This window comes from Moschus berezovskii, chromosome 28 (genome assembly GCF_049115385.1).
Source record: "Moschus berezovskii isolate FMDL1 chromosome 28, NW_MosBer_1.0, whole genome shotgun sequence".
Taxonomy (NCBI): Eukaryota; Metazoa; Chordata; class Mammalia; order Artiodactyla; family Moschidae; genus Moschus; species Moschus berezovskii.
The window spans coordinates 15,127,932-15,147,516 of record NC_142487.1 but is presented as its reverse complement, the minus strand read 5'-3'; the positions used below and the strand labels follow the sequence as shown (position 1 = coordinate 15,147,516).

The following is a 19,585-nucleotide window of genomic DNA, read 5'->3' as shown; positions in this document are numbered from 1 at the left end:
GTAAGTTTAAAAATGGGAATTCACTTCTAGGTTTTTCTGACTCTGGAGCCCAAACTCTTAAGCAGTATTGCTCATATTGTGTATATTGAAATTAAGGAAAATAATACAACCTAATTGTTAGTAAGTAATGTATATATACATTATCATTTTCATTCAATATAGAGTGAAAAATAACCTAGATCTTTAAAGATAATTCTGCAGCATCTTTTTTTAAGTTTGAAAAGAGTATTATTGTAGAGAGGAATGAGACAGTAAAGAGTGATGGGACTTTTTCTCTCTGTAAACTTTTACTTTTTAACTTGCTTTGAAATAATTTCAAACTTCCCAAGAAATTGTTAACAGTGGCATAATGTGTCTGTTGTTAACATTCTGCCATATTGTTTTATCACATTCCCTCCTTATTTCTATGTATTTTTGTGTGTGTATGTCTGTGTATAGAGAGAAAAAGATGATTATCACTATTCTCAGAAACTTTGAACCATTTGAGATAAGTTACGTATTTCATGCCCTTTTGCCCATCCATATTTTAGGGTGCGCCTCCTGAATACTTGGCATTGTGTTGTGGGCATACTGCTTATTATTAATGTGTTTTAGAGAGTTCCAGAGATTTTTTTTGAACAAACACTAGTTTTTTTGTCAGAAACTTCAAGATTTTATTCCCCCCCTTTCATTCATGTGGTTCTTTATTCTGTTATGCATTCCTTCATGAATTCTTTCAACATAATACATATTAAATACTTGCCACGTGTCAGGTCTAAAATGGAGACAGTTGTGTAGTAAATGTTAAGTGCTGGAAGGTAAAGAATGAAACTCTGTGAAGAGAACTGGGGATGGGGAAGAAACTGATGGTAGGGAGTATGTGATCGCATTACTACACCGAACCTGATTGTTGGTCAACAGTCTCACCAACACTTAATGAATATTATTCCTTCGTAGGCTTAGGACACTGCCTCCATCATTTAAAACATTTTTATACACGAGTGTCATTTCTGTGCTGTTGTTCGTGCCGTTGATCAAAGTATTGATCACTGTAAAACTTTTAATTACTGGATTTCTGTTATGCATCAACATCTCTTAGGCCATATGAATCAGAATTTTCTTGACCGTCATTGCAGTTGGCCATATTCACTTGAATGAAAGCGTTCTTAAATTACATAAATCTTGTTTTGATTTTGATTGGAATTTTATTTTTCATATAACTGGAGAGAATACATATTTAAAGTTTTATATCTTCTAAGGAAGGTAGCGTTTTTCCTCATTCATTTTTATCAGTTTTATTGTGGTAGAAGAACTATCCCTGTTTAAAGTGTATAATTTGATACATTTTGACCCAACATATACCTGAAATATCATTGAAATATGATAACAAATATATCTATCACATCTGAAGTTTTCTCAATTCTTTTGGCACTCCATGGACTGTAGCTCACCAGGCTCCTCTGTCCATGGGTTTCTAGGGAAAAATACTGGAATGAGTTGCCATTTCCTTCTCAGGAGATCTTCTTTACCCAGGGATCAGACCTGTGGCTCCTGCGTTTGCAGGTGGATTCTTTAGCACTGAGCCACCTGGGAAGCAAGGTGGCTGGAGAAGAAAATGACAACCCGTTCCAGTATTCTTGCCTGGAGAACCCCATGGACAGTATGAAAAGGCTAAAAGATAGGATGCTTAAGATGAGCCCCCTACAGGTCAGAAGATGTCCAGTATGCTACTGGGGAAGAGTGGAGGGCAGTTACTCATAGCTCCAGTGAGAATGAAGCAGCTGGGCCAAAGCGGAAATGACACTCAACTGCGGATGTGTCTGGTGGTAAAAGCAAAGTCCGATGCTATAAAGAACAATATTGCATAGGAACCTGGAATGTTAGCTCCATGAATCAAGGTAAATTGTGTGTGGTCCAGGAGAAGACGGTAAGATTGAACATGGACATTTTAGGAATCTGAATTTTCAGATGACTATTTTATCTACTACTGTGGGCAAGAATCTGTAGAAGAAGTGGAGTACCCCTCATAGTCAACAAGAGTCTAAAATGCAATATTTGGGGTACAGTCTCAAAAAGGACTGAATGATCTCGGTTTGTTTCCAAGGCAGACCCTTCATCATCACAATGATCCAAGTCTGTGCACTAAATACTAACACCAAAGAAACTGAAGTTGACCAGTTCTGTGAAGACCTACAATACTTTCTAGAACTAATAGCAAAAACAGATATGCTTTTCTTTGTAAGGAATTGGAATGCAGAAATAGAAAGTCAAGAGATATCCGAACATGGCAGGCAGCTTTGGCCTTGGAGTACAAAGTGAAGTATGTCCGTGGAATTCTCCAGGCAAGAAATTCTGGAATGGGTAGCCATTCCCTTCTCCAGGGGATCTTCCCAACCCAGGGATCAAACCCAGGTCTCCTGCATTGTGGGCAGATTCTTCACCACTTGAGCCACCAGGGAAGCCCCAAATGAAGCCGGACAAAGGCCAACAAAGTTTTGTCAAGAGAACACACTGGTCATGGCAGACACCCTTTTCCAACAACCCAGGAGATGACTCTGCACATGGATATGACCAGATGGTCAATACCAAAATCATATTGATTGTTCTTTGCAGCCAAAAATGAAGAAGCTCAATACAGTCAGCAGAAACAAGACCTGAAGTAGACTGGCTCAGATTATGAGCTCTTTATTGAAAAGTTCAGGCTTAAATTGAAGTAGGGGAAACCACTAGGCCATTCAGGTATGACCTAAATCAAATCCCTTTTGATTATACAGTGGATGTGACAAATAGATTTTAGGGATTAGGTCTGGTAGAGAGAGTGCCTGAAGAACTATGGATGGAAGTTCATAACACTACAGGAGGCAGTGACCAAAACCATCCCCAAGAAAAATAAATGAAAGAAAGCAAAGCGGTTGTCCAAGGAGGCTTTACAAATGACCTAAGGAAAGAAGAGAAGTTAAAGGAAGGGAGAAAGGGAAAGATATACCCAGCTGACCGCAGAGTTCCAGAGAATAGCAAGGAGAGATCAGAAGTCATTCTTAAATGAACAGTGCAAAAAATATAGAGGAAAGCAACAAAATGGGAAAGACTAGAGATCTCTTCAAGAAAATCGGAGAGATCAAGAGAACATTTCATGCAAGGATGGGCACGAGAAAGGACAGAAAGGGTAAGCACCTAACAGGCAGAAGAGATTAAGAGGAGGTGGCAAGAATACACAGAAGAACTATACAAAAAAGGTCCTAATGACCCAGGTAACCGTGATGGTATAGTCACCTAGAACTGGACATCTTGGAGTGTACAATCAAGTGGGCCTTAAGAAACATTACTATGAAGAAAGCAACTGGAGGTGAGGGAATTCCAGTTGAGCTGTTTAAAATGCTAAAAGATGATGCTAGTAAAGTGCTGCACCAGTATGTCAGCAAACTTGGAAAACTCAGCAGTGGCCACGGGATTGAAAGTTTAATTTTCATTCCAATCCCAAAAATGAGTAAGCTGAAGAATGTTCAAACTGCTATACAGTTGCTCTCATTTTACATGCTAGCACGGTTATGCTCAAAATCCTTCAATCTAGGCTTTAGCTGTACTTGAACCAAGATGTACAAGCTGGGTTTCAAAGAGACAGAGGAGCTAGAGATCAAAATGCCAACATTTGTTGGATCATGGAGAAAGCAAACATGTTTAGTTCTTGATAAGCATCCACTTCTTCATTGACTATACTAAAGCCTTTGGGTGGATCACAAAAAAACTATGGAAAATTATTAAAGTGGTGGAAGTACCAGACCGCTTATCTGTCTGCTGAGAAACCTGTGTGTGGGTCAAGAAGCAACAGTTAGAACAACATATTGGTTCAAAATTGGGAAAGGAGTACAACAAGACTATATGTTGTTACCCATTTTATTTAACTTACATGCATAGTACATCATGCGAAATGTCAGGCAGGATGAATCACAAGCTGGAATCAGGATTGCTGGGAGAAATACCAGTAACCTCAGATAAGCAGATGATGGCACTCTAATAGCAGTAAGTGAATGGTAACTAAAGAGCCTCTTGATCAAGGTGAAAGAGGAGAGTGAAAAAGCTGGTTTGAAATTTAGCATTCAAAAATCTAAGATCATGGTATCTGGGCTTATCACTTCATGGCAAAAAGAAGTGGGAAGAGTGGAAGCAGTGACAAATTTTATTTTCTTGAGCTCCAAAATCACTCTGGATGTTGACTGTAAGCATGAAATTAAAAGAGGCTTGCTCCTTGGAAGGATAACTGTGACAGACCTAGCCAGCATATTATTAACAAAAAGCAGAGACATCACTTTGCTGACAAAGGTCTAGTACAGTCAAAGGTGTGGTCTTTTCCAGTAGCTACCTACAGATGTGAAAGTTGGACCATAATGTAGGCTGAGCACCGAAGAACTGATGCTTTCGAGTTGTGATGTTGGAGAAGACTCTTGAGAGTCGTTTGCACTGCAAAGAGATCAATCCAGTCAATTTTGAAGGAAATCAGCCCTGAATATTCATTGAAAGGACTGTTGCTGAGGCTTCAGTGTTCACTGTTGAAGCTCAGACTTCAGTTCTTTGGTCACCTGATGCAAAGCACCAACTCATTGGAAAAGACCCTGATGCTGGGAAAAATTGAGGGGGAAAGGAATAGAGGGCGACAGAGAATGAGATGGTTAGATAGCATCACCAACTCAGTCACGAATTTGAGCAAACTCCGGGAAATAGTTGAGGACAGAAGAGCCTGATGTGCTCCATACAGTCCTCGTGGCCACAGAGTCAGACTCGGCTCGGCTGATGAGTTGTAACGGTTTTCTCCCGTGTCTTTCTGACCTCTTCCTTTCACTGTTTCCTCGTCAGGCACTAATGTGCTTACTGTTTCTATAGGTTGTTTTGCATTTCCTAGAACTATGTATGCATGGTATCATAAAGTATATTTCCTTTGTCTAACTTATTTTTTTTTCGGTACACTTACTTTGAAGTTAGTCCACATTGCTGTATGTACCAATAGTTTATTCATTTTTATTGCTGAGTGGCATTCCATTGTACAGATAGCCCCCAGTTTATCAATTCACTTGTTGATGGGTTGTTTTCTGGTTTGGGGTCTTGCAAATAAATCCGCTAACAACATTCATGTCCAGGTCTTTGTTCTGATGTTTTAATTTTTTTCGGGTACGTAATCGGGAGTGGAGTCCCTGGTCACATGCTAGGCGTACGCTTAATTTTTCAGTAAATTGCCAAACTGCTTTCCAGTGTGATTGTACTGTTTTATGTTCCGAGTGGCAGTGTGTGAGAGTTCTAGTTGCTCCACAGTCTCCCCAGCGTTGGGCATTGTCAGACTTCAGACAATCTACAGCTGTATGGTTGTACTCCATCGTGGATTTAATGCAAATAAAGGATTTGCATTTCCCTTATTTCTTTATTGAGCATCTTTTTGTGTGTTAATTTGCCATCTCTGTGTTATCTTTGGTGGAGTGACTGCTTAAATTTTCACTCATTTTTCAGTTGGGTTTTTTGTTTTCATATTACTGAGTTTTGATAATTCTGTACATATTGTGGATGTACGTCCTGTTATCAGATAATGTAATTTTTAAATGTTTTGTGCCATATCCTCCCTTTAGTCTCTTAACAATGTCTTTCAAAGAACAATAGTTCTTGGATTAAGGCCAGAGTAACACTATCAGAGTTTTATTTTATGTCCTATGCCTTTGATATCATACTAAGATGTTTTCCCCTAACCCAGGGTAACAAAGATTTTCTCCTTGCTTTCTTTAGAAGTCTTTTCATTGCATTTTACACTTAGATGTCTTGTCTGTTTCAAGTTAATTTTTGTATATGGTGTGAGATAAAAGTCAAGGTTTTAGTTTCATTTTTGTTTCTGGCATATGGTCATGCAGTTGTTCTGCCACACTTGTTGAAGAGACTGGCTTTTACTCACTGCAGTGCCTCTGCATTATTTTTTCAAAAATCAGTTTGCCATATGTGTGTGGGTTCATCTTTGAACTTTATTCTGTTGATTTGTATATGTTTGTGTCAGTATTGCACTGTCTGGAAATCAGAGTAATAGACTTCTAATTTCTTTCTTTCTTAAAATTATTTTGGCAGTCAGTCATGACTGAGCGACTGAACTGAACTGAACTGATAGATCTTTTGCATTTCATTGCACATTTTAGAGTGAGCTTGTCAATTAGAAAAAAACCTGTTTTGTTTTTTTTTAACTTGTATCATGTTGAATCTATAGATTCAGGGTGACTTTACAATATTGACTCTTTTAATCTATGAATATGATATATATCTGTTGATTAATTCAGTTCAGTTCAGTCACTCAGTTGTATCCGACTCTTTGCGACCCCATGAACTGCTGCACGCCAGGCCTCCCTGTCCATTACCAACTCCCAGAGTCCACCCAAACCTATGTCCATTGAGTCGGTGATGCCATCCAGCCATCTCATCCTCTGTCGTCCCCTTCTCCTCCTGCCCCAAATCTTTCCAAGCATCAGGGTCTTTTCAAATGAGTCAACTCTTTGCATCAGGTCACCAAAGTATTGGAGTTACAGCTGCAACATCAGTCCTTCCAATGAACACCCAGGACTGATCTCCTTTAGAATGGACTGGTTGGATCTCCTTGTAGCCCAAGGGACTCTCAAGAGTCTCCTCCAACACCACAGTTCAAAAGCATCAAGGAGTCAGCAGGGCCATTCTCCGTCTGAAATCAAATTATTTCATATTTGATGTGGTATTGGTTTTTGTATTAATTTCTCTTTGTTATATGGAAATGTAGTTGATTTTTGTCTATCTTGAAACTCTACTAAGTGCATTTTGTAGTTCTAATTGCATTACAGAGAACATAGAATGTTCTGTATAGAAAAGTTAATACTTTGTGAATAAAGGCAGTTTTACTTCTTTTTAATTTAGATGCCTTTTATATTTTTGTCTTGCTGTCTTGAACTGACTAATCTGTTTACATGATTTGCATTGATTGATTTTCAAATATTATACTAACCTTTCATTCTGAAGATAAACCCCACTTGGTCATGATTTGCTATGTTTTATATTTATTGTTGGGTTTGTTTTGCTAAGTTCATGAGAGAGTGTGGTTTGTTTCCTGTAATGTCTGTTTTTACTATCAGAGTAACGTTGGCCTTATGGGGTTTCCCAGGTGGTGCCAGTGCAGGGGACATAAGAGACATGGGTTCGATCCCTGGGTGGGAAAGATGCCCTGGAGGAGGAAATGGCAGCCCACTCCAGTATTCTTGCCTGGGAAATCCCATGGACAGAGGAACCTGGTGGGCCCCAGTTCATGGGGTTGCAGAGTCAGACTCGACTGTGCAACTGAGCACCCACACAATGCTGGCATTATAGGTCAGCTGGAAAGTCATGATACCGTGTCTCCTCAGATACTTGGTAGAATTTCATCCTGAAGGCATTTGGGTCTAGAATTTTCTTTGTGGTAAAGTTTTTACAAATTCAGTTTCTTTAACAGACACAGGTTCCTTGGGTTATCTATTGCTTTTTGAGTAAGTCTAAATCTGACTAGAAGTTTGTCAGTTTTATTGATCTTAAAGTACCTGCTTTTTGGCTTCTTTGTTTTTTCTCTATTTTATTTTTTTCCTATTTTGTTTATGTTCTTTGTTATTTTCCTTCTCTGGTTTATTGTCACTTTAATTTACTTTTTTCTAGTTCTGTTTAGGTAGAAGGTAAGGTTCTTAATTTGCATCCTTTTGTAATGGAAAATTGTATGGTTTTAACTACCTTCTACAGATTTTAGTATATTTTCATTTCCATTCAGTACAAAATACTTCCTGAGTGTTTTAATATTATCTTTGTGTCATGAGTTTTAATTTCTATATATTTTTCTGAAGTTGTTTTCCAGTTTCATTTTGATCCTGTAACATAATTTATATGCTGAGCTATTTTAAATTTATTGAGACTTCGATGTCCCTATTTCTGCCTCCTTTCCCCATCCCTGTGATCCTTTTTTCTTGATAATCTTATATATTATTTTTTAAACAGTAATTTTCGTGTTTGGTTTATGTGTTACGTTGAGGGTTGTTTCTTTATTGCAAGTCCCAGCAAGAATGTTCCAGCTGTGTCTATTTTTGTATAATCACTGATTTTTAAGATGATACTCAGTAAGTCACTTAACTCTTTTGTTGCCTGTTGAGGAGATAAAGCCTAGGAGGAAGGAGGTGATAATAGTTGTTGTAAAGTGTGAAGTATTAAAACAGCAAACAAACAAAAAATACAAAATACCTTTTGTCTCCAAGGTAAAATGTATTACTTTGATATTTCACCTTTGAGCAAAGCCATGCAATTACATTTCTGTTCTTCTTACTTGGTTTATAGGCTTTTTATGGAAATTCTCAATGACTGTACTGATGTGGACGAGATCAAATTCCAAGAAGATGGTTCTTGGTGTCCAATGAGACCGAAGAAAGAAGCTATGAAAGTATCCAGCCAACCATGTCCAAAAATAGAAAGTATGTGCAGAGTGTCGGCAGCGAGCAAAGCAGTGAGACTCGTGTATTGTTACCTGTAACATTAACCTTGGCCATTAGAACGACTGTTTGGGCTTCAGTGTGCTCAGTTTACCTTTCGATTGTTACACATATTATTTCTCCCAAATGATTTTTCTTCTTAAGACATGTGCAGAGGTTTATACCACATTATAATCAGTCTTTTCATAGTATATTTTTCATATATGAAGTAAATAACCATCTCAATCGTCTTATTTTTTATTGAAGTATAATTGCTGTACAATATTATCAAAGTTAAAGGTGTATAATACAGTGACTCATAATTTTTAACGGTTATACTCCATTTCTAGTTAATTGTAAAATGTTGGCTATATTCCCTGTGTCATACAACATATCCTTGGAGCTTATCCTGAACCTAATAGCTTGTGCCTCCTGCTTCCCCACCCTCTGATGCCTCTCTTCTCTTCCCTCTTCCCACTTGTAACCACTAATCTGTTCTATCTGTGAGTGTGCTTCTTTTTTGTTATATTCACTAGTTATATTTTTTAGATTCCACATATAGATGATTTCATTTAGTATTTGTCTTTCTCCGTCTGATTTTTTCCACTTAGCATCATGCTGTCCAAGTTCATCCATGTTGGTGCAAGTGGCAGAATTTTTGTTTGTTTTTAATGTCCGTGTGTGGGGGGGGGTGTAGACACCATATCTTCTTTATCCGTTCATCTGTTGATGGGCACTTGGGTTGCTTCCATATCTTGGCAGTTGTAAATAATGCTATTATGAGCTTTGGGGTGCATGCATCTTTTTGAATTAGTGTTTTTGTTTTGTTTTTCAATATATACCTGGGAGTGGAATTGCTGGGTCATATGGTAGTTCTGTTTTTAGTGTTTTGAGAAACTGCCGTATTGTTTCCCATTGTGGCTGCACCAGTTGACGTTCCTACCAACAGTAATCAAGAGTTACCTTTTCTCCACATCCTCACCAATATATTGCTTGTAGTTTTTAGAATCATCTTAATATGTGGTGCTTGTTACAACATGAAAATTTGTGTGACATTTCTATGGATAGTTTTCCAGAATTGTTTTTAGAGTACCTGTTGGAGGAACTCCAAGTAGACAAATGTGGTTAGAGAGGCTGCATTTTCCATTAATGGAGGGTGGGGAAAGATGATCATAGGTTAGTTGGTTAAAAAAGAATAGGTGAGTTTAAAGCTCATTGCTTTGTGAGAAGAAATATGAGCCTGAGTTACACTAAGCTCAGCCTTCAACTCCCTGTGATGTCCATGCTGAGTGGGGAAATTCAGGGCCATCTGAGAAATTGAAACCTGCAGGTGAACCTAGTTTCTTTTTGTCCAACATAGTCCACTCAGGGAGTTTTGTGCTGACTGTGTTTCACATTCTGGCAATGTAATGAATAATAGGTGTTCAGAGTAGGAAGAGAGGAAAAAGTAAAGGATTTTATGTCAGTATTAATCATTCTCCTGTGTTGTTACTGAACCTGTGGGAATGATCAAGGTCTCCCTCATATGTGAGAAAAATAGTGATTTAATTAGTTGCCACTGCTTTTTCCATTATCAAGTAGCATGCATTTCCTCCTAAGTGGATTATAGAGCATAATGTATTTTCTTTGAAATAGTGAGTTAACATATTGTGTAAGACTATGGAAGTGGGCAGAAAGGAGAACCTAAGAAGGTAATTGGTAAGAAAAACTTTGAATGTCTGAGTAACTTGTTAAAGTGAGATAGTTGGGGTTTTTTTCAACTGATATTATCAAGGTGAACATTTTATCCAATTCTATCTTGTGGTGAAAGCTTATGTATTCTTTGATATAAGCACCACTGCTTTGTTAGAATGGAAGTGTCTGATTCTGACTTAATACTACCACGTCTGTGAGAATACACAGCCAGTAAAGCCACATACTCTTTTCCATGGCCAGAGACCAGCCCCTTAACTCCGGATGTCTGTCTATAATGTGAGTCCTCACCGGGGAGTTAGTGTGAGGAGCAGGATCTACACGGGTCTACTGGCAGCACTGCGGAGATAACTCGGCAGGTGCCATCTGAAAGAGGTTTTGGTCTTCTCACAAGGCATAGTGCTCCCTCTGTCTCCTAGGTAAGCAGTCGTTTTATAGATGGATGTCTGAAGTTAGAGAGTTAGTCTCTGTCCGTGGGACGAGTATGGACTTAATGGGCTGTGTATTCTCCAGGACGTGCTGCACAGTTTAAAACTTACGGTTAGAGCTTGTGTTACACCTCTCACTTTTTTCCCCCCTCTGTTCCCTCCATGTAGCTTCAGCTGTCCTCAGTAAGCCTTGTGCAGTGACTGTAGCCAGTGAGGCAAGCAAGAAGAAAGTGGATGTCATTGACCTAACAGTAGAAAGCTCTTCTGATGAAGAGGAAGGCCCTCCTGCCAAAAGGAAATGCATCTTTATGTCAGAAACACAAAGCAGCCCAACCAAAGGGTTTGTGAATTTATAGTTCACTATCGTTTATTACACTTGGAACTAATTGTTCTTGGGTTAGGTTTGTAAATGGCTCTTGGAGAGTGGCGTAACCATAGAGGGCCACTTTAATTTGCGTTCTGTTCAGTTGAAATATTTTCAAATGAGCATGTTGTTCATGGGAAAGCAAATTTTGATGAAGAAGATATTCCCATCTTTGGGAAGTGGGGGGTGAAGTCTTCTCATGTCTAAATATTTCATATTGAACACTTTCTGTTATTTTCTTGACGCTCTTTGTAAGGAGTAAGTTTGGCGTCACAGACCACCATGAGGAAGTGGAGCGTGTGGAGTGTGTAACTTCAGTCGGACCAGTGTGGATTCTAATTTTGACACCATTGCTTACTCTTTCTGTGATCTTGGATGAAATACTTCACTTGTTTGAGCCTCCTTTTCCTGTTCTGTAAAATGGGGTTAAATAATGCCTACCTCATAAGATTATATTCAGGTTTCAATAAGATAATGCAAGAGCTCAGCCTGATTCAGGCCCATGGTAATTTTCTCAGTAAAAAATGATTGCCTTCCCTTGTCACCATCTCCAAGGCACAGTGTGTGCAAGTAAATGTGGTCTAGCATTTATTTGTAAGGCATCTAAGTGACAGGTTTAAGTAATTAGCAATAGATACTTCTGAGAGATTTTGGAACCTGCTGGAAAGCAGCAGAGGGTTCTCTCGACATCCCATGAGCGTATTATTTCAAACTTGGGTGTGCCAGTCTTGTCTTTTGACCTCTCATTGCACTTCTTTTCTCTAATGGCTTTATTGGGGTATAATTTACATACCATAAAATCCCACATCTGAAGTCTTGAGTTGCACAATTCAGTGGTTTTAGTAAATTCATAGATACGCAGTTATCATCACAACTCAGTTGTGGAATATTCTCAACACCCAGTAAACGTCTCTCATGTTCGTTTGAGTTAATCCCCATGCACACTCCAGTAGGCAACCATTGATCTTTTTATTGCTATAAATTTGCCTTCTCTAGGCATTTTATACAAGTGGAGTTATATTCTCGGTGCACTTTTGAAACATTTCCTTTTTTACAGTTAACTTTTGAAACCAGGAGAGTTAAAGCTTTCTGTGCTTCCTTCTTCACTGTTAAAATACTTGTATTTCCAGATGTGATTTCCACATCACAGTGAGAGTGCATTTTTTTCTAAGTGGAACTGAAAATGAAATAAGTATTTCAACTGGGATTTTTTTCTGGGATGCTGATCATTTATGGTTTCTTTCAGACAATTTGGTTGGCACTTCTAGAATTTAAATGATAAAAAATGAAAATAGAGTTTTGAAATGTTTACTGGCTTAGATGTGATATTTTCAGAGTTTACTCTCTAATGAAATGCTTTAGAACTCACTGGGGAAATGTACGTTGCACAGTATATAGTTAGATGGATATATATATATATATATAGTTAGATGGATATTTATGTATAGTTAGATGGATATTTATGTATACATATATATAGTTAGATGGATTCACAGCAGGTTGAAGGGTTACTGTCATCTTGGAGGGTGTCTCTGGTGGCTCACTGTAAGGGTCATCTGAGATGACCTCACCATGCTGAGAAATCAGGAGAGTTCACATCTGTGATCAGCTCCCACAGAGATATATGTTGTCTCATCTAGGTTAAAAAGAAAAAACCTAACATTTAGAATATAAGGTGGAAATTTGTGACTAAACCAGCAGCACGTGAAAATGTTTGTAAAGTGCAGCTACCCCGCTCATTCTATGAAGCTGGCATAATTCTTAATACCCAAACTTGACTTATACATTAACAGCCAAATAGGAAAACTGTTGTGAAACAGGCTTACATTAGGAAGATCAATGAAAACTCTGAATTCAATCTTAGTAAATTATTTAATAATATATTAAAATAGCATCCTTTAATACCAAGTAGAGTTTATCCAAGAATGCTTTATAATTGGGAAATACATTGATAAAATGGATCTTGTCATAGACAACTAGTCAGCTCTCCATACCTGTGGATCCTGGCAACTGCGGATCATCAGAAATAGCTAGAGGAAAATATTTTTTTTTAAGTTTCCAAAACCAGGAACTATTTCACATAGCATTTGCATTGTATTAGGTATTATAAGGTATAAGGTAATCTAGAGATGAATTAACTTATGGAGGATGTGCAAACACTACAGTATTTTAGGTAAGGGACTTCAGGATCTGTGAGTTTTGGTATCCTTTTGGGGAGAGGGTCGTTGGACCCAGTCCGCTGTGAATACTGAGGGAGGACTGTATATCATCATCTTAATAGATGATGGCCTTCTGTAAATTAACAACCATTTAGATAGAACCTCTCTGAAATGTCAGAATTCTCTTAATGGTTTACCACTTGAGCTGATTTGTTCTTAAATTGCATTAATAAAAGAAGGAGTATCCAGGATACATACCCATGCCACTTCTATTCCATTTTAGGCTGAATGACTTTCACTTAGACCATTTTAGTCTGGGCTTTCATCAAGAAGGGTATTAATGAGAGCATCCAGAGGAGAGAAAGAGGATGGTGAGTGGTGGAAACTGTAGCCTGATGGATGAGTGGGTCTAAGGACTGAATCTGTGAAGCCAGGAAAAGAAAATGTGATATTTACCTTGTAGGTCTTGAACGGGAGTCATTGATGAACTGGGTTAAGTTTATTCTTTGTTATAGCATTTGGCAGATACAAGTCCAGTAGAGGAAGGATACATGAAAACTTTCCATTGGAGTTTTCTGAACACTAAGAGCGTTGATGTTTTGTGTTAAAATCACATTTTCTGTGTCAAGGTAGAGTGGATGCCACCTGTGCAGGCGTCACGGTGGAGACCATACTGTGGTAGATTTTTTTTTTTTCTTCTGGTTTTGTGTCTGGTCATTCTTCTCATGTCCTCTGTTTTGTGTCAGCATCTGGAAATTTTCCCTGAGGTGTAAATTTATCATAGGGCTTCTTAGTGTTAGTAAGCAAATGGGAAATAGAGGGAAAATAAGACTTTTAGAAAACCTCTGATGTTTTTCTAAATTTATAGATAATTTTAAAATATTATGCCCCTACCCCATGTCTTGGAAATTGAATGATTGTTTTGTCATTAATAAAGGGGTATTCTCAAGACAGGAAACAAAGATTAGAGATAGTTTAAGAATCATTAGGAACTGGTAGCAGAATTGAATCTTTTAAAACATTTTTATGATCATAAAGTGGGAACACCTGGTGAATTTCAGGTTTATAGATAAAACTCATGTCCATTGAGTAGATCATACTCTTCACATCAGGTGCCCAAAATACTGGAGCTTCAGCATCAGTCCTTCCAATGAATATTCGGGGTTGATCTTCTTTAGGATTGACGGGTTTGATCTCCTTGCAGTTCAAGAGACTCTCAAGAGTCTTCTCCAGCACCACAGTTCTTAAGCATCAATTCTTTGGCACTCAACCTTCTTTATGGTCCAGCTGTCACATCCATACATGACTACTGGAAAAACTGTAGCTTTGATTGTACCAACCTTTGTCGGCAAAGTGATGTCTCTTCTCTTTATTAGTAATGTGCTGTCTGGTATCACTGACAGAAATAGAGCTGACTTGAGGACAAGGATAATGACTTTCTATTTAAATATGATGAACTAAAGGTGACAGTAAACAACCTGTAACATTTTCAGCTCTGTATTAACTGTGTGACTTCGGGAATTTTGTAAGCTCAGTTTTCTCATCTGTAAAATAGAAATAATAATAATGTGCAACTCATTAAGTTATTGTGAGGGTTGAATGAAATAATGGCAATGACAGTAAAGCATTGGAAAAGTGACATATTTTGGCCATTGTTATTATTCATCTTATATTTGACAAACTTCCCAATAACTCTTTTTTGTTACATGAAAACAAAAAACAGACAAAAAATAATATGCTGTCTAGGTTTGTCATAGCTTTCCTTCCAAGGAACAAGCATCTTTTAATTTCATGGCTGCAGTCATTTTCTGCAGAGATTTTGGAACCCAAGAAAATAAAATCTTTCACTGTTTCCACATCTGTTTGCCGTGAAGTGCTGGGACCAGATGCCATGATCTTAGTTTTTTCAAAGTTGAGTTTTAAGTCAACCTTTTCACTGATATTATGCATAAAGCTATAAAAATTTATATGTGTACATAATGCATAATGTACATATAGGCCTGTGTGTGTATTTGCCAATCCTATGAGGAGGAAGTAACAAAAGCTTTAAAAAATGTTTTTATTATTTTATAGCATCACATACTTACACCCATAATTCCACCAGACATAGCCATTTAGATTTCGCCATGGTTCCTATATCTATAAATACATCTATTTTTTCTCAGGCTTAGAGTTGTTTACCTTTCCGAATGTGATCTTTGTGATGCTTCTGATTTGATAATCTTAACAAATGGTGAATTTTACCCATTCTTTGTAAAGTTGAGTTTGTTTAATGTTACAAAGTTCAGGTAATCAGATTTAACTTAACACTGAATTGTTTAATTTTTCAGATATTTGCTGAGATTGTTGATGTTAATTTAATAATTTGTACTGTCACTGGATTGTGACAGTTTTACATGTTGTGGTAGCATTTTATATTGGTGAAACAAGGAATAGTTAATCACTCAGAGTTTTATGTTATGAGAGCAGAAGAAGTGCAGTAGTTAAGGGTTACTATGGTGACGAGTGCATTGGGACATTGACCTCACTTCTCTGCAGGTGTAAGTAAAGGGCCAGGAAGGGAAAGTGAGTGTTGTTGTTTGCTGTGAATCTGATCCAGATTGAAAGGTCAGTTGAGGACCAAGAGAAAAGACAGTCTCCAGTGTGACATAATCAGAGCCACTTTTTATTTCTTTATTTATTTTTCAGTTTACACCCCCTGTGAGTACTGGCATACGCCAGTCTCTTACTTCCTTCTTATTCCCGTGACCCCATGCCCCAGTTTCTGATGCACATTCCTGTGTGGGAGGTAGGATCGTGTGTAATTTGGAAACACTTCCGGTGATTTCCTGTTCTACTTTCATCCTTGTAGAGGACCACTGTCTTCAGACTTCCAGAAGAAGATGTGCTTTAATATGACATACATACTTGAGCTCATCTCAGGTTTTCTCTTTCCTCGTCCAGCATCTACTTTCGTCGTTTTAGGTTGCCAGGTAACACTGGCGTCCAAGAAACCTCCTGATTCTAACCGAGGCAGGCTGCTCTTCCTGTCTGTCTCCACCTCCGTCTGGGAAATGTGTTTGGAAATACTTAGCTTGTGTTATTGTCTCAAGCATACTGTATTTCCTGTGATTCCCAAATAGATCAGAAGAAGTTCACTTGCTTCTCTGAGACTAGCATTTGCCAACACAGCCACGTATATCCTCTCATGATGACTTTGTTTTCCTCCTTTCCAGCGACGTCTGTGTTTTTTGAAAAATAGTACAGAATAACAGGGCTCAGTGGTAGAGGAGAATCCTCCTGCCAGTGCAGAGGCTGCAGGAGATGCTGGTTTGATCCCTGGGTAGGGGAGATCCCCTGGAAGAGGAAATGCAACCCACTCCAGAATTCATGCCTGGGAGATCCATGGACCAGAGGAGCTTGGTGGGCTGCAGTGCATGGGGTCTCAGAGAGTCAGACATGACCTAGTGACTGATGGCACACACGCACGCACTGTTTCTGTCAGTTGTCCGTCATCTTTGTAGTGATCCCTTCCAGCTATGGACATTGTGCCTCTCTCATTGAGCTCACAGTAGTTTACTGGTGCTGCTTTGGAATACTGACCTTAATGTCCTGATGACCTCATGTCCATGTGTCCCCGTCCCCTACTCTTCTTTTTTCCTCCTCAAATTTACTAAAGTTTTATTTTTCAAAATGTACAGTGGTGGGACCTCTCTCTGCATCTTTACTGGAAGCTGGGGCATCTTCACCTTTGGTGTTTCTGGTTTAAATTACTTGTACTCTGTACTTTGAAGCCACTTTAATGGATGCTTTACTAAGTAGCTCCTGAAGGGCTGCCCTGGCCAAGGAGCTGCTAGTCTTCAGTCTGTTGGAGACAACAGCTGAGGTTTTAAGCTTGTAGTCAGTAACTTCCTTACCTAGTCTGGCATATGTGGCTTTGTCAGGCAAGACTAGGTTATTGAGCTTGTCCCATATTTTGCCTTTGGCCTTGCCCCCAGACTTGTTCACTGGGTGTTTGTCTTTCTTGGCTGGCTTTCTGGCATCTACTTTTTCTTGTCATCCTTGGGTAGCATCTCAGAGATTGGCGAGCAGCTGCTACTACCCCTGCAGCCTCACTAAGATGTTGGGACAAAAAGATGGTCACCGTCAACCAGAGGGTCCATGATGTTGCTTAGTTTCTTTTATATATATATATATATGTATATATTTAAGAAGTTTTCTTGAGGACTTTTAATCATTTACTCTGGACTAAGATATAATGAATATTAACTGGGAAGAATGCAAAATCATTTCTCTTTTTTCCTGAACTTCGTCAAAAATATGTTTAACCATATTGCTTCTTGAAATTATAAAGTAATTATAGTATATATATACAGTGTGTATACATATATGTATAAATACCAGTAATAAAGTGTATCTTAAGTATATTTAATTTGTGTTTTTAGTAGCATGAACAGTGAATTTCAAAGTCATAGCCCTCCTAAAAGAGTAGATGGTATCATGGTAGCTAGTGTTTTTATTTCTGAATATTATGTCTTAAATCCTGAATGTTTTATTCTTAATCTAATTTCTTTTCTGATTGCTACTGGTTTTTATCAGACTGGCTGGCTTTAGGACTGTCTTTACTCAGGTGATTCCCAGATAAGAGTGCTAATAATTAACACAATTCATGTTATAATGGAAGGAATTATGGTTGAGCTGTAGTAAGTAAGTAGCTTTACTCATAAAGATACCCTGATTTAAATCAAATTTTAGGAGTCTTCTATTTTATTTCTAAATTTCTTTATATGTAACTTACTAATATCACGTGCATGTTACACATACATTAATAAAAGCAGTGTGTAGCGTATATTCCTGTTTGTGGTTCAGAGTTCTGTTTTGCTCCAGCAGAGTTCTTTATGTTTTAGTGCCACCTTGCTCTTATATCACAGCTGCTATTGAGAGGCAGCGTATGTTCATGTTAAAGTGAAGACTGTTATGAAAGAGGAGAGTGAGTGGAGTTTTGTGTAGTGAGTAGCTGCCATCTAGTTGTTTTGAAGCTTAGTGAACTTACGATTGAGAATGCCCGGTAGTACAGCTCTTCTCTCCTGTGAACTAACAGCCAGATTGTTTGTAATTTCCCATGCTATTTAAAACAGGGTTCTCATGTATCAGCCATCTTCTGTAAGGGTGCCCAGTGTGACTTCGGTTGATCCTGCTGCTATTCCGCCTTCATTAACAGACTACTCAGTACCATTCCACCACACGCCAATCTCAAGCATGTCCTCAGATCTGCCAGGTATGTGAAGAGTTGTTTTGTTTTTTATCAATTTTTTTTTTACCATTTAATTTTTATCTTAATCTGTGAAGCAAATATAATTTAAGTATCTTCAATAAAAATGCAAAGGAAATTGCTAAGGAAAGGGTTCCTGTAAAGGTGATACCTGTTTTAAATATTAATCACGTTCAGTTGCTATCATTTTAACTACTGAGCAATCTATTGATTTTGTTGGGAGGAAATAGAGTAGGATAGTGGGAAAATTTTACAGAATTTATTGTCCCGCATGGAGAATGTATCACAGAGAGACTTTTTCTTGGTTTATTTTTCATGGAAGCTTCACAGGTTAGGGAGAATGTTTTCTCATACTTTTCTTTTCTAAAAGCACATCACTTCTTGGTAGCCCATCACAACTTCAGAATATACTTGTATACTACGAGGTCAGGTTGCCTACCAGCTTTACCCTGTAAAAATAGGATCTGCCTGCTCTTTTCCCACAACACTCCTGAGTATTTAGGGTTATCCTTTTTTTAAAAAAAATTTTTAAATTGAAGGATAATTGCTTTACAATGTTGTGTTGGTTTAGAGATATCTTTTATATGTATATTAACAGTTAAAAACTTCATGGCTGCCTGAATTACCTTAGTATCAAGTTTTTTCATAGATCAGATTGGCACAAGTTTAGAAGCAGTGACTTTATGACTTCCCTTCTCTTTGAAGGGCCCTTTTGTTGAAATTCAGTTACCTCCTCCTGTTATTAATTTTCCTTTCTGGATTTAGGAAGTTAATTTTGACCTGTGATTTATTCTTCTTGGCCCAATAAGTTAAGGTCTTTATTTTAAGAACAATATATATTCTATTGGGTAAAATTTGTGTTGTTGGGACAGTTGATAGTTGTGTAATCTGGTCCGGTGTAATTTTGTCACTTGAAACTTGTTCAGAGTTTATTCAGTTTGAATATAATTTAATGGAAAAGAGTAGACTAAAAATAGTATCCATAAAAAAAAAATGTTGAAAGCTTTTTGGTTCTTAAATATCTCCTCCACGTGTTCTTTGAGAATTGGTTATTTAAAAAAAAAAAACTGTAAACCCAGCCAGCACCAGTTACAGAGTCATTGCTGATAAAAGCTTGGTCTTGAGTTACAGGTGAAGTTTCCTGGTCCATAAGAAAGAGGGAAAGTCAGAGTCTTAATTCCTAACTCCATGTTTTCTTTTAACTGTGGCGAGTTTTAAATGAAGTTGAAAGGTTTCTGCATGTC

At 37.9% G+C, this 19,585-nt stretch overlaps 1 protein-coding gene and 1 pseudogene across 10 annotated transcripts in view; one reads left to right on the top strand and one right to left on the bottom strand.

Annotated features, from left to right (window-relative positions):
* PIAS2 (protein inhibitor of activated STAT 2) overlaps positions 1 to 19,585 on the top strand; it is a 120,135-nt gene that overhangs the window by 68,535 nt on the left and 32,015 nt on the right. For all 10 annotated transcript variants that reach the window (XM_055417302.2, XM_055417301.2, XM_055417303.2 and 7 more), the window contains 3 exons: positions 8,317 to 8,450; positions 10,736 to 10,907; positions 18,208 to 18,347. In XM_055417302.2, the coding sequence (XP_055273277.1) occupies positions 8,317 to 8,450; positions 10,736 to 10,907; positions 18,208 to 18,347 (446 nt within the window). The remainder of the gene's footprint in view (positions 1 to 8,316; positions 8,451 to 10,735; positions 10,908 to 18,207; positions 18,348 to 19,585) is intronic.
* LOC148773579 (small ribosomal subunit protein eS25 pseudogene) lies at positions 16,751 to 17,142 on the bottom strand (annotated as a pseudogene).